The 10,194-nt window shown below is 41.3% G+C and overlaps 1 protein-coding gene across 2 annotated transcripts in view; it reads left to right on the top strand.

Annotated features, from left to right (window-relative positions):
* The first annotated feature begins 506 nt into the window (after positions 1–506).
* Positions 507–10,194, top strand: part of LOC138953780 (calpain-9-like) — a 28,086-nt gene continuing 18,398 nt past the window's right edge. Inside the window, exons 1-10 of one of the 2 annotated variants that reach the window (XR_011451609.1) lie at positions 507–1,245; positions 1,754–1,829; positions 3,199–3,463; positions 3,881–4,061; positions 4,245–4,319; positions 5,473–5,558; positions 7,053–7,130; positions 7,638–7,795; positions 8,221–8,381; positions 8,910–9,121. Coding sequence is in view for 1 of the 2 variants with exons in the window: in XM_070325687.1 (XP_070181788.1) it covers positions 766–1,245; positions 1,754–1,829; positions 3,199–3,463; positions 3,881–4,061; positions 4,245–4,319; positions 5,473–5,558; positions 7,053–7,130; positions 7,638–7,795; positions 8,221–8,381; positions 8,910–9,121 (1,772 nt within the window). In the remaining variant the exon portion in view is untranslated. The remainder of the gene's footprint in view (positions 1,246–1,753; positions 1,830–3,198; positions 3,464–3,880; positions 4,062–4,244; positions 4,320–5,472; positions 5,559–7,052; positions 7,131–7,637; positions 7,796–8,220; positions 8,382–8,909; positions 9,122–10,194) is intronic. The other variant, XM_070325687.1, reaches the window with a different exon arrangement.

Genomic DNA, 10,194 nt, shown 5'->3' with positions numbered 1-10,194 from the left:
CGACAGCTTGACTAAATGTTGTAATTTCGCCTTGCACGACTTGTTACTTTTTTACTTTTTGTTTTTGTTATTTTTTTTTAAAGGCGAACTCTTTTAACTTTTACAATGACGAGCACTAACAGGCGATTTGTTATTGTTGTTTTAATTTGTTTCTGTCAGGTTTGACCTATTCAGTGCTTCTGTAATATTAGAGGGCGGGAAACTTATTCTTCTTCTTCCATTAGACGCCTTTGGTATCATTAATTGCGGCTATATTGATTGCCAAGCTTGGACTTGACTGTCAAGTCAGTGTAAAAATCATTTGCTCTCATGTGCCTGTACTCAGTTCCCATAATAAACGCTGACAGCGGAATGTCATATATGTTTTCCCTGCAGTCCAAAAGCCAGGCGCTCGTGTTCGCTCAGCTGGAACCGACCTACTTCTTTAGCCAATCGATTGAATGTACAGCACATCAAAACCAATGAAAATGCGCGTGTAAGTCAAGGGTCGTGACATGGCACTGTTATTCGTAGAACGACACAGTACACGCTCCCTGCCGTGTTTCCAGAAACACAACACCAACACGCCTCTCCTCTCGCTTTCGTGATGGTGTTATTGTCCTTTGCAGTTCCGTGTATAGTTAGTGCTTACGGGTTGGCACATTGGTGTAGGTAGTGCAGATTTGTAGTCTGCATGTCTGAGCTTTCAGAGTTTTCACGGCTGCAAAAAGTATAGTTCTAAGTTTCGTCTTGTTACGCAGCCCCTGAACAGGACGTGCTGCGACTATGGCTTTTATGGCAAATCCCCGAAACCATCAGCGAGACACCCGCGGCGGAGGATCGACTTTGCCGAGAGGAGGGGGATACCCGAGTTCTGCCCACCCCCACCAACGCGACCACAACCATCTTGATTACACCAACATCTCTACAGGCAGAATCAGCGAGGCAAGCAGTCCCTTCGTTCCAATCGGTGGTGATATTAATCAGGAGTTGCGCAACCGTCCCCACCTGGGGGTCAAGAATGGGGATGGCCCGTCCTCACCCAACGTGAGAGGGGAAGCGCCCATTTTTCACAGCCTAGAGGGGAGCAGGGTGGACAGCGGGCAGGGACGTGGGGACTCAGGTTTTCGTCGGATACGTGACCACCATGCGAGGCCAGCAGGCCCTGTATTCGAAGACAAGGACTTCCCCCCAAAGATCACCTCTATCTATTACAGCAGGGAGCCCTCGCACCGAACATCATCTATTCAGTGGGCAAGACCTGAGGTACATCTAGAAGTGGAACAGCTCAAGTTTTCACATTTGGTCAAGTTTTGACAGAGACTAGTCTTGCTTGACTAAAATTTCAATCAATTAAAAAAAACGAGGGCATGACAGTGCAACCTAAACTTTCATTAAAAGTTGGGTATGATGACATCAAAGACATTTATCAAACAAAAAAAGAGAAAAAAAGGTCTGGGGGTATCATTTGGAAGAATTTGTATGTAGCGTTTCATGACGATCTGACCAGTAGTTTTCTAGGAATTGCTCTACGCACACACACAAACACTTGACTTAATGTAGTAAAAGACTCTGTTGGTTACTTTTAAGGCCAACAAAAATAAAAAGTTTGTTTTCGATGACAATTAATTAAGGCACACAAAAATAGGTAGGTCATGATTTTTTTTATATTAACATTTGTATTTATGTCATTTTGCCTATTTAGTATTTGATTAAACATTCCCAAAACTAGCCATTCTCAGTTTTTTTTATTAAAAATTCCACTTTTTTTCAGGCAATCTGTGCACCCCAGAAGCCTGTCTTTGTACTTGCTGGTTTCAACAGATTTGATGTGGAGCAAGGAGAGCTGGGTTTGTACTCAATGTTTTGACTTGCAAAAGTTTCATAGTTTTATTCAAAGTAGGTTTACCCTGACGCTGAAGAATTCATTATTCTTCGTTCAGGTAGATATATATTATAAGATGTTTGGTGGCTTGTTGACACACCAGCTTTTTTGTTGGTCCAAGGGGACCATATCGTCTTTTGTTTCATCTTTATCGACCAAGGCCGAAGGTCGCGGTTGATAAATATGAGACAAAAGGCGATATGCTCCCCGAGGACCAAGAACAAAATGCTGGTCTGACAACAAGCCACCAAACATCGTTTTTGTCATCATTTTGGTTGTGCACAATTACCCACAGGGAGACGAATTTTTAGAATCCAACTCCGGGCCACAAAGCATCGTCACAGTAGCACGAGATAACACGTCAAACTTGTATGTGATGTCAAACGTAGCTTGTTGACGCTTTTCTTCCAGTCTGAAAATGTACAGAGCTGCGATCATACCTGTGAGTTCAGTAAGTGTTGAGCATATTTCTTTTCTTTTAAGTGTTTATGACTTTTCGTTGTGGATTTTGCGATTACAGAGATAAGTTACAAATTGACCATGAGTCGCCGCAGTAATTATCAACATTGATTGGGTCTTTGAGAGTGAATGCTTACAATCGTTTTCCTCGGAAACACAAATCAAAAGCCGCGATGGTGCCACACATCAATTAACAATCAGCCTGATTGGCTTTTACTTTGACAATCCACGTTTCACCTGAAAACTCAAACCCATTCACCACCCCGAGTTATTGCATGGGGAACATGAGATTTATTTCTCAGGTGTTTGTGAATGAAAACTCGTGAAAATGATGACAAAGCTATTTATTTCATTTTGAGAACGCATTTAGCCTGTGTGCATGAAGTACATGTACATTGTATAAAACACACACATACACATACATGAAATAAAACTGTATAAAACATATACATGACAAGAAAACAAAACTGCACCTGTCTTAAAATATGAGGCATTGTTAAAAAGGGACACATAAGTACTATTTTATTATTTTACAATTACATTTTACAGACGTGGACATAAAATCAGAAAAATTAAGATCTGAAAACTAATAGAAGGGGTATATAGGGGACTTAAAGGGGGTTCCACTGTTATCTGTCTGTGTGCAAGGCTGTTTTAGACAGGGGTCTGTGTACACAAACTGATGAATAATGGACACACAGTCTGACACCAGTAAGGAACAAAACTTCTCCCCCAGCCTTTAACTGATGCGCAAAAAAAAGGATAGAAAAACAAAACAAAAGGGCAGATCATTTTTGTGAAGACAAACTGTCAGTTGGCTTTGTTCTTGGTACAGTGTCCTTTCGTTTTTTAACAGAGATAATTATTGTTTTTAGGTGATTGCTGGTTTGTTGCGGCAATGGCCTGCCTCTGTGACCCAGATCATCACAGACTTTTAGAGCGCGTTATACCGCCCAACCAGAGCTTCCAGGATGGCTACACAGGACAGTTTCGCTTCAACTTCTGGCACTTTGGGGAATGGCGAGAAGTGGTGGTAGATGATTTACTCCCTACCAGTGCCATTGACAGGTCACTCAAGTTCGTCCACTCCACACAACGGAATGAGTTTTGGCCTGCGCTAATGGAAAAGGCATATGCTAAGTGAGTGCTTGAAAATGTTAAAAAGTATTGACAAAAGATTGACATTTTTCTCGGGTAACCCGACTTTATGGTTGATGGTCTTTTTGCTGGAAATAGTTTGCTCGTCATAACCTCAAATAAACCGACCACATTGTTGTTTGTAATAAAGTCAAGTTGCTGTATTAACATAAAGTGTTTATTTTGTAAAGGGAAAATAGAGAATATCCTAACATTTAACTTTTCCCACTCATAAAACTATGTCATCAATGGGAGATCACTGTGAACGTTCATAGACAAATACTTACGCTGAACGAGCAACAACAACAACAAAAGAAAGATGGAGGGGGGGCAATTTATAGAAATGACTTAAAACTTTCGCAATAACAAGAAGTGCCATTCAAACCATTGCATTAATTTTTACATGTTGGTCAATTTCAGGCTGTATGGATCTTACGAAGCGCTGAAAGGCGGTCATATGAAAGATTCCCTGACTGACTTGACGGGAGGCATAACCGAGTCATACACTCTGAGAGGAGAGAAATCCAATTATCCACGCAATATTGTCACCATTCTGTTCAAAGCGTTGGAACGCGGGGCTCTGATTGGCTGTGGTATAGACGTAAGTTAGTGTGGTTTGTTTGCTTTTGAAGTATGTATTTGTGGCTGTGCAGTCAATGTGTGTGTGTCTGTCTTTGTTACTTTGTGCGTGTGCAGGTGTCTGTGTGACTGAGTGAGTACATGTTTGCATTTGTGTTTCTTAAACATTCACTGTTGTGTGTGTAGCAGTGTTCTTAAATTTCAGGGAGATGGAAGAGAGTCTAAGTTACCAAGCGGTCTGATTGCAGGCCATGCCTACAGTGTCACTGATCTCAGAGCTGTAAGTGATTGCACTTTTTTCAAGTGATCCTTTTGAATTTCAGATTCATAATCATCATTCAAGAACTATAGAAACAAGGACTTAAAGATCTGTACTGATCCCTGTCAATTAGTTTTCCTGACTGCATGATAGACCAGTCCCCTTTTACTTTGACGCAAGATTTGGATCGAGAGAGAAGCGAGGAAGGAGCGTTTCTTGGGCAATTCTGGTTGCAAGGAACGCTAGGATTTGGTGAGAGTAGGCGAGCATGCTTGGAGGTGCTCCTGATACGCAAGAGAACTTAATGGCTATTTATAGCTGTTTACCAACCAGTGCAGACGACCTTTTCGGTATCAACCAATTGTGTTTAATTCTTGCGTAGCTAGCCATCAAATCGTTTCATATACACTTTCACTGTCTTGCATAGCAAAAGGCTAGCTGCAAGCAATTCTTGTCTAAAAGAAACGGGGACTGTTCATGCATAGAAAAGGTAAAGGTACTCCCATAACCATGTTTGGCCATAAGGAAGCGACATGTTAGAGATCTCAACTGCTCTCGGGCCAGCTTATTGAGGGTGGTGCCCACTCCTCTCCGTCACTGCCTTCCCCTTCCCTGGCCCTGAATAGGATCAGGTACCCATTTCCAGCTGGGTGGACAGGAGAGTGCTTAAAAAAAATCGGATATTTGTATTCTCCCAGCATGGGGATCGAACCTACGACCTCCAGCGTGAGAGGCAAGCGTCTAACCACTGTGCCACTCCGGCTCTCATGCATACATACGTGCGTTGAAACAGGCAATAGCGTGCCCATACTTGCATGCACCCGTGTCTGCTCAAACAAAGTGTTACTTTAAATCTCTCATGAAGACATCTAATACTGAAAGGGAAGTAAGCACTCTAAATGCATATGACATGTGTCGCTTGTTCATTTCAATGCATGTTATTCTCTCAAGGATCAGGAGACTGTTCCGAATAACTCTCACTTGCTCTATTACACGTGTTGTTTGCATTTAGAGCGCTTTCTTCCCAACGCTCTACCTCATTTGTTTCAGATTCTCACAAAGACAAAGACATTTAGTTTTCGTGTTTTCCTCAAATGTTTTTGTCGTTCAACTTCATTAGTCCACGAATGTTCTTGGTCTTGTTTGTGGAGTGCTCACCTTACCGCTGTCTTAGGTACCCCTACAAGGTGGAGATGTTGTCCTCATCCGAATTCGTAACCCACATGGCACCAACGAGTGGAAGGGGCACTGGAGTGACAGGTGAAAATATGTGCTTGTGAATTCACACATGCTTGTAAATCCAGGTACAGTCGAACCCACTTAAAACGAACACGCTAGTTACGAATTTTGACTTATAACGAATTAGTTTTAAGTTCCCAACTGAATACCTCTTTCTTCATGCTTAAAAAAAATGCTTAAAACGAATTCTTTATAACGAATTTACGCTTATAACGAGCACTTTTTGGATTCCCAAGCATGCATAATGTCTGTAATTTACTCACGCTTATGACGAAATCTTTAAACTCGTCCCGAGATCGACATATCATGGGAATTTGAGAAGTTTGAATACACGTGTGTCAAAGTCTTCCCTTGCGTCGACTGCTTGAACCATTGCTCAACCGATCACTGAATAAAGTTAAACTGATTACACTGTACTCACAAAACAATTTCAAATTTAGAATCAAAGTGATTGATAGCTCAGACACTGAACATGAATGACTGACTGACGTTTATTTCCTTCGCGAATACCAAAAACGAAACATCGAACGGAAGCCATTGCCAAAAAATTTAGATGCCAGAGTGGTTCGCCGGTTCGCGATAGTTTATCAGTCAGTCAGTGCTTTCGATTTGGATTTGAACATCATGTTGCAACAAAAAAACAAAAAAACAAATTGGCCAAGGTTTGCTACCCGTCGCCAAGGTAAGTGATTCCGGACAAATGATAGGAACACCGCGAATGTGGACAGTGTCAGTGTGTGCGCGTGTGTGTGACCAAAAACGTAACAACTGGATGAAACATCTGTGTGCTCACTCTCACTCAAACTCAACAATCATCACTCAACATGAGACACACATGAACATGTACCTGAATATGTCACTTTATTGTCTAAACGTGAAGCAGCATGAAAGTTGCGAAAGAAACAAATTGAAACACCATAAAATGTACAAGACTTAAAAAAAAAAAAAAAAAAAAAAAATCGATCAATTTTCTTAATACGAATTTTGGTTAAGACGAACTTTTTTTCCGATCCCCAGTGATTCGTCTTAAGCGAGTTCGACTGTAAATATCAACCCTTCACAACATTGGAGGTGCATCCCTTTGTTAGTTGAAAGGCACATTAAGCTTGATCATGCCATGATTTAAGATGGCAAGGGAAGAAGTGTGTCCCCCCCCCCCCTCCCCTCTCCAAATGTTTGTTCCGTATGAGAACACCCACAAAATTTGGGTTGGTAATAATGGCCTGTCGTGTTACTTTTTTAAAATTTATTTTCTTTTTTTGTGTTTATTTTTTTATTTTTTATTTACACAAGAGCATGTGGCTTTTTATTGGCCGGAAATCAAGCCAGCTCTGTCCGCTGGATGTCAGAGAAGAGTAATTTTATTGTAGAATTTCCAAAATCAAGCTTTGGCATTTTTGATTTTATTTTGTTTTTGTTTTGAAGGATCCTATAAAATTCTACGGTAAGGAGGAATAAATAGGGTCAGTTTGGGATGCTTGGCCTATAAAGAATTGTCCAATAATCTGTTGATAGGTCTTCCAAGTGGCAGCAGGTACATTCAGAGGAACGGGCAAGGCTGGGACTGACCAAGAGGGATGATGGAGAGTTCTGGTGTGTACGATATATTGATATTAGCAGTACTCTTTTCCTTTTTGTTAGCATGCTGTGTGCACAAGCATGGTGAGGCGTTAGTCTCTCTATTTCTCTCTCTCTCTATTTCTCTCTCTCTCTATTTCTCTCTCTCTCTATTTCTCTATCTATTTCTCTCTCTTTCCCCTCTCTCTCTCTTTCTCTCTCATATATATCTCTTCTCTCTCTCCCCTCTCTCTCTCTCTCTCTCTCTTCTCCTCTCTCTCTCTCTCTCTCTCTCTCTCTCTCTCTCTCTCTCTCTCTTTCTCTCTCTCTCTCTCTCACACCTCTTTTTCCTCCCTTGGCTTTTTCCCTCTCCCAGTTCAACTGTCTGTTTGCCTGTATATGTATTTCTCCCCCATTCTTTTCATGTCCTCTCACCATTTTCTGAACCTTAAAAAATGAGGATGCAAATTTGACGCAGGTAAATCCTGAGTGACTTTATGACGTTCTATTTTTTGGTGTGTTCTTTTTTTTCCCTCTGGTTAGGATGGACTTTGGTGATTTCTTGGGGAATTTTGACACCCTTGACATCTGCAACCTGTCACCAGATACGCCGACCTCTGCACCACGCAAGTGGTTCACAGTACACCACCATGGGCGATGGGTCAAACACTTCAACGCTGGTGGACGTCCGAAGAGCACTGGTAAATAAAATTTAAAATATATGAGTGATAACATTTCTCAACTGTCACCTGTTTTAGAAAAAAGGACAGTTGTTGAGTGTTGTAGTACATATGTGAGTGTATGTGTGGTGTGTGTGTGAGTGTGATTGTGTGTGTGTGTGAAAGAGAGAGCGAGAGCAGTTGTGTATGTGTGGTGTGTGTGTGAGTGTGATTGTGTGTGTGTGTGTGTGAAAGAGAGAGCGAGAGCAGTTGTGTATGTGTGGTGTGTGTGTGAGTGTGATTGTGTGTGTGTGTGAAAGAGAGAGCGAGAGCAGTTGTGTATGTGCATGCAGGCATAGATACAGATGCAATGCTGTTTTTGTTAACAAACTTGACATTTTCTTCCTTTTTATTTTTAGCTAATCTTAATGGTATTATCTTATGACAATGATCTTAATGGTTGACAGATTCTCACTGGGCCAACCCTCAGTATGTGATGAAGTTGGACGATACAGACGACGATGATGACTCGGTCTGCAGTGTGATTATCCAGCTTATGCAGAAGGACAGGCGCAAAATGAAGCACAAGGGGGAGGTCCTCAGGTTCATCGGATTTGTCATCTACAAGGTTTGGAAAAAATGTCTGTGGATTTTGAGTAAAAGAACCTAAATAAAACATTTGAAATATGAATTAATAAATTAAAAACAGCGAAGAAACTGTAAACAAATACACATTAGCCTCCCCCAGAAGGATAAGCTGAAGCTGGGTTGATGTAGCATGGTTGTTCTTGGCTCTTATGAAATATTTGTGTGCTAATCTTTTGTAATCAATACAATTTAACAGCTAACATTCTTTTGCTAGAAGATAATGACTATATGTATGTGTGTGCGCACCTGTTTTCTCTCTCTCTCTCTCTCTCTCTCTCTCTCTCTCTCTCTCTCTCTCTCTCTCTCTCTCTCTCTTTCTCTCTCGCTCGCTCGCTCTCTCTCTCTCTCTGTTTGTTGATTTGCCTGCCTGTCTGTCTCTCTCCTGCTCTTTCTTTTTTCTCTCTCTCATCCTCTCTTCTCCTCTCTCTCTCCTCCCCCCTCTCTCTCTCTCTGTTTTTGTAACAGTCTGTTTCTGTGTGTGTTCTTTGTTATTGTTCTTGTTCACCAGGTGCCTCCTGGTTATTCAGTGCCGTTGAACAGAGACTTCTTTGAGCGTCACCATGCTGTGGAGAGAAGCGACACTTTCAGCAATTCTCGTCAAATCGTCAAGCGTTGTACACTACCTAGGGGAACTTATGTGGTGGTGCCAAGTACTTGGGATAAAGATGAAGAGGCTGACTTCTACATGAGATTTTTCTTTGAGAAAGGAAATGTCTCTGAGTAAGTTAAATTCCCAAATCTTCTGTACTCTTGTCTTGTCGTTGTTTGTGTTTCTTGGTGCCATGTTTATGAGAGCTCTGTGCGGTTGTGACTTAACGTTCAAGGTGCTTCGAAGGTACAGATAGTAAAAACCGTCATGGATCCTAAAGTTTGGGGTGGTCCTTATCAGCAGGTGGTCTTTGTGAATGCGCTACAATGCTATCATTGAGGAACAAACAACAACTCCAATTATAAGTTCCCTCCACTGTATTTGGTCAAATAAATAATACAGTTATGATATATACACACATACACACACAATCATGAAAAGAAAGATATCAGGGTTATGGATTCAAAACCGGGTACTCACAGGTTTGAAGACAGGTTTGACAATCCCGTGCACAAACTAACACAATAATCTTACCAGGAGTCTATCAAAAATCGCTACTCGTGAGGTAGACAGAAAAAACACACACACAGTCTGTGAAATCACTGGCACACGATATCCACAGTACAATACCGACACACGGCAAGTGTGTAAGTGGAAAAATACAGTCACAGTTCACAGTTAGGATTTGGACTAGACTGTGGCAACTGTCTGATCTAGTTGCTAAATACTAATTATACTTTAATTAGATAGGTTCTCCTGAACATGGCTTAACTTAAGTAAACTTGGCCAAAAAATTATTGCAACAATTTTCGCACGCTCAGAAAAGCGTTAAACCACAATCCATTTTAATTTAACTTTATATGCTGGAAAAGGTAATTATGTCTACTGTTCATATCATTTGTTCGATCGGTGGTACTTTGTATAGGCATCCCGTGGCAGCCTGTCAAACAAGGTCACCCCTAAAATCGACCTGACAAAAACCAATGCCCCGTATTTTAAAATCTGCAAAAAATCAGAATGTGCACTTACCAAACACTTCTGACTACCATTGGAAAGGCCATTCAATTTCCTGTTCAGAGCATTTTGTTTCATGCACCTTACGTCTTTAGTATTTGTGTAGCCTTTTGTCAAAGGCGGTAGGTGTCAACCGTTTCAGAGGCCAAAAAAGGCACGTTTTGCGGCCATTTTTGAGGGGGTCCTCCAC

This window comes from Littorina saxatilis, linkage group LG17, assembly GCF_037325665.1.
Source record: "Littorina saxatilis isolate snail1 linkage group LG17, US_GU_Lsax_2.0, whole genome shotgun sequence".
Classification (NCBI taxonomy): domain Eukaryota; kingdom Metazoa; phylum Mollusca; class Gastropoda; order Littorinimorpha; family Littorinidae; genus Littorina; species Littorina saxatilis.
The sequence above is the reverse complement of the archived record's forward strand: the minus strand, read 5'-3'. Positions and strand labels throughout refer to the sequence as shown.